Source organism: Gallinula chloropus (assembly GCF_964237585.1).
Source record: "Gallinula chloropus genome assembly, chromosome: 3".
NCBI classification, from domain to species: domain Eukaryota; kingdom Metazoa; phylum Chordata; class Aves; order Gruiformes; family Rallidae; genus Gallinula; species Gallinula chloropus.
In genome coordinates, this window is record NC_140087.1 from 113,026,744 (window position 1) to 113,031,352 (window position 4,609).

Below are 4,609 nucleotides of genomic sequence, written 5' to 3' on the forward strand. Positions count from 1 at the left end.
AGAGGACCGCGCTCCAAAATAAGGGTCAGACTCCCCCCCCGTCCAAAGAAATGAACGGCGGCACGGGCTCTACGGGACGGGGCTCTCCCCTCCCTCCAAACCAGGGGTGAGGTGCCCCCGCCGGGGCCGCCCCTGCGCAGCGGGGCCGGAGTCCAGCGGGGCGCGGCGGGGGGCCCGGCCCCGGGGAGGGGGGGGTGTCTCACCTGCCGGCGGAGGCGGGCCGCGGGCCGGGGCGCGGGCGGCGCTTCGGCGGGGAGGGCCGTCCGGCCGGCAGGGGGCGCTTCGGCGGCGGCGGGCGGCGGCGGCGGCGGCGGCAGCGGCGGCGGCGGCGGGCGAAGACGATGTTCAAAAGCGGGCGGGGAGCGGCGGCGGCAGCAGCACAGCGCCGAGCACCGGGCCGCCGCCATGCGCCTCCGCGCCGCCGCCGCCGCCCTCTGCCTCTGCCTGCTGGGCGCCTGCCGCCTCCGCCGCGGGCTGGAGGCCGCCGCCGTGCGCGGCCCGTCGGCGGCCGCTCCCCAGCGACCCTCGGCAGCCGCGCCTTCCTCCGCCTCCTCCTCCTCCTCCTCCGCCGCCGCCGCCTCCCCCTTCTCCTCCCCGCCGCGGAGGGACGGGGCTCTCCGCAACGGCACCGTGGTGCCGCACCACTACATGGTGGCCCTTTACCAGCGCCTGGCCGCCCGCCGCGCCCCCGGCCGCCGCGCCGACACGGTGACGGGCTTCGCGGAGCGGGCGCGCAGCGGTGAGTGCGAGGCGCGCAGCCCTTCGCGCAGCGCCGCACCGCGCAACGCTCGCGGCGAGGCGGGGGGGAGCCGGGACGGGCTGCCCCGCCGGGACCCCGCCGTCGGGCGAGAGGGTTGGGGATGGGCATGGGTTTGGGGATGGGGCTTCTGCATGGCTTTGGGGCTTTGGGGCTGGGGCTTCTTTGGGGATGGGGCTTCTTTGGGGATGGGGCTTCTGCATGGCTTTGGGGTTTTGGGGCTTTGGGGCTGGGGCTTCTTTGGGGATGGGGCTTCTGCCTGGCTTTGGGGATGGGGCTTCTGCCTGGCTTTGGGGATGGAGACGGGGTTGTGCATCACTTTGAGCGTGTAGGGACGTGGTTGTACTCGGAGATGGAGCTTGCTCGTTGGTATGAGCACGGGGTTGTGCCTGGGTTGGATTTGAGGAAGGGGTTGTGCATGGGGATAAAGCTTATGTGTTCTCTGGGGAGTGGGGTTGTACATTGGTTTGAGTAGAGGAGCGTTGGAGCGGGGATGGGGCAGCGGTTGGGGATCGAGACGCAGCTTGTGTGGTAGTTTAATGGGGGTGAGGCTGTGCTGGAGCGTGGGAATGGGGCTGAGGACAGCGGTGGGAATGGGGCTGTGCGTGGGCATGGGGTTGGGGTTACGATGGGGATTGCAAAGGGGTCGTGCCTGGAGCTGGGGAAAAGGGTTGCCGATGGAGATCAGTGAGCGGGGTCGGGGGTGGCGGTGGGGTTTGCACAAGCAGACGGGCTAGAGGATGGCTGTGGGGCTGGCGATGCTCTTGGGAACGGGGTGCGAGGTGCAGCCCAGCCGACGCAGGGTGAGCAAAGGTGCGGGCAGCTCTCGGCACCTGATGCGAGAAACCCCGCCAGAGCCTTTGATCCCGAAAAGCTCCTTGGGGCACCGCGACGGGACGGGACGGGCAGGGAGCGCGGCCGCACTCTCCTCGCCGCGGTGCCCCGTCGGGGGCGGCTCAGCCATGGGCTGCCGCGGCTCCCCGGAGCCGGGTGAGCTCGACATCGTGGTCCCCTTCTCCCTCTTCCCCCTCTTCTGGCGCCTCCATACCCAGGCATCTAATGGCAATAATAAATTAACCACACACACACGCTTACCGATCTGTTTTCCGTGTATCTCTAGATAGATCCAGTGCGACCTGCTGGCGAACCCCGCTCGGCTGGGGAAAAAAATAATAATAAATAAATCCCGATCGAATAAAATAAAAAGACAAACTGAAAAGCAGCCCCCGCCTCCCCCCGTGCTTGTCGCCGGCTGTCTGGGGGTGAGAGAGCGGCGGGAAACGGCGCGGAACCCCCCCATCCGCAGCCCCCCAAACATCATCCCAATCCCCAGCAGGAGCCGTATCCTGCCGGCAGCTTTTGCAGAGAGCTTATATGAATTTTTTTTTATTTTTAAAATTTTTTCCCCCTGAAAACTGGTCGGGAAACGTCGGGGGAGGGAGCCGGGACGCGGGGGGGATGCTCCGACGGGAGGGTGGGCAGTGCGCGGCTTGGGAGAGCCGGCGGAAAACTGCGCGCAGATCCTGGGAAGTTTCGGAGCAAAACGAAACCGGGCGAATTGTTCAAAGGGAGCTGCTTATCTGCTCCTCACAGCTCTGCTTCTGACAGAATAATAGTAGCAAGAATAGTAATAATAACAGTAACAACAACAACAATAAGAGCGGCAGTAAATGATGGGGAGAAAAATCTTCCCTGCCCGGCGGGAGGTGCAGGCTGCAGCCCGTGGGAGAGGGCTGTGGGGTGTTTTGGGGGTGGGTAGGGGTCTGCCAGCAGCGGGTCAGGGGACTCTGGCACAGCAACAGCGTTTGCAGCATGCCCGGCTCAGGTTTCTTGTTAGAGAACAGAAAAATAAAAGCCCAACCCTCCCAGAACTCATTCATTTCTTCTCCCCAACCCCACCTCCCTTTTTTTTTTTTTGATATTAAAATTCACATGGAGTGTATTTAACGAGTGCCAGAAACTGCACGAGTCTGTGTTTGGGCTTGGGATCCACCAAAAATAGTGACAAATTCAATCTGGGCTCGCTTTCAGCTTCTGGAAGTGCCTCTATCAGACACCCTGCGGCACAGCATCTGTATCCCCGACGTGTGTGCCTGCGAGTCGAAATCAGGTTTTTCACAGCCGTTCAGGGGGAGGTGAGGTAGCAAGGAAATCGGTGCTGACCGGCTGGCCGGGGGTGGGATTGCCATGCAGGTGCAGACGGGGATTTCTGTGCCAACGATGGAGGGTAGAGACACCACTGAAATCCTCGGGAGAGGGCAGAGAAGCCACCTCAGGACTTGCTGATGAGAATCCACTTGCTTGGAGTGATTCCTCGCTCTCTCCCCGCCTTCTCCTCCCCATTTTTTTTTCGGTGCCTCCAGCCTGGGTGACCCTCCTGGCTGCAGGGCACATGAGCTGTGTCCCCACTGGGATGCTCAGCGTGCCTTGCTGCAGGGTGACAGTCCCCCCTGTTAGAGCTGTGTCCCTTGCGCCTCTGTAACGAGACCTTGGCTTCAGCTTGCTGGTTTGGGTTTGGGGTTTTTTTTTCCCTTTTCAACTTTTATTTTTTGTTTTATCTCTTCCAGATGCCTCCCCGTCCGCCCCCGAGCTGCGGTACCTCTTCGACATCTCCAGTCTGCCCGAGACAGAAGAGGTGACTGGTGCCGAGCTGCGGGTCCTGCGTGCCCTCCCCGAAAACCAGAGCTTGGCCCTGTCCCCCGAAGGCACCTTCCACCACCTCCTCCTCTCCACCTGCCCAAGCCGGGACGGGGAGGAGCCCCGGCTGCTGGATTCCAGGGCTGCAGATATTTTGGACACGGGCTCCTCCAGATGGGAGGTGTTTGATGTCTGGGAAGCCCTGCGGGATCGGAGGGAGAGATCTCCCCCGGGCAAGCTGCTGTGCTTCCTCCTGAGGATCGTCTCAGATCAGTCAGGGCGGCTCCTGCCCCCCCGGCAGCTGGGGTTCAGCAAGCCCCGGCCGCAGCCCCATGAGCAAGCCCTGCTCGTGGCCTTCTCCCGCACCCAGAGGAAAGAGAACCTTTTCAAGGAGATCCGGGATAAGATCAAGGCCCTGGGCAGCCCCCCCTTCCTGGAGCCCCCCGATCCTGGCCAGGAGGTGTACCCCAAGCGGAGGAAGAGACGGACCACCATCGCCGCCCGGTCTGGGGGCAGAGGCCATGGGAAGAAGGCGAAGACCCGCTGCAGCAGGAAGCCCCTACACGTGAACTTCAAGGAGCTGGGTTGGGACGACTGGATAATCGCCCCCCTGGATTACGAGGCGTATCACTGCGAGGGGGTCTGCGACTTCCCCCTGCGCTCCCACCTGGAGCCCACCAACCACGCCATCATCCAGACCCTGATGAACTCCATGGACCCGGAGTCCACCCCTCCCAGCTGCTGTGTGCCTTCCAAGCTCAGCCCCATCAGCATCCTCTACATAGACTCCGGGAACAACGTGGTTTACAAACAGTATGAGGACATGGTCGTGGAGACGTGTGGCTGCAGGTAGCAATTTCTGCAGCTCTCCCTCCTCCTGAGTCCCACTCTGCCCCACCCAGCAGCCCTGCCCCATTTTATATATATAAATATAAATATATATATATAAAATATATATATATATACATACACATTTTGATGTGTGCCTTTCCAAAAGCCAAGCTCAGAGCAGGTGCCCCCTGCCTTCCCAGGGCCACGCTGGGCATGAGCCTAGGAGGGATGGGCAATGCCCCTTCCCCAACAGTGGGGCTGTAAATGGGCCCTCTCAGACCCTCTCTAAGATAGAGCAACCCCCACCCCGGGCTTCAGCCAGGGGTGATGTGCTGTGGTGGGAGGCTGGGGTCTGCCCTGTCTCCACGCCTTGCCTGTTCTGCC

At 62.5% G+C, this 4,609-nt stretch overlaps 1 protein-coding gene across 1 annotated transcript; it reads left to right on the forward strand.

Annotated features, from left to right (window-relative positions):
* Nucleotides 1-405: 405 nt before the first annotated feature.
* GDF7 (growth differentiation factor 7) lies at nucleotides 406-4,247 on the forward strand (the record flags this gene model as incomplete). The annotated part of the gene is made up of 2 exons (XM_084261956.1): nucleotides 406-739; nucleotides 3,325-4,247. The coding sequence occupies 2 exons, from the start codon at nucleotides 406-408 to the stop codon at nucleotides 4,245-4,247; spliced, it is 1,257 nt and encodes a 418-aa protein (XP_084118082.1).
* Nucleotides 4,248-4,609: the final 362 nt, after the last annotated feature.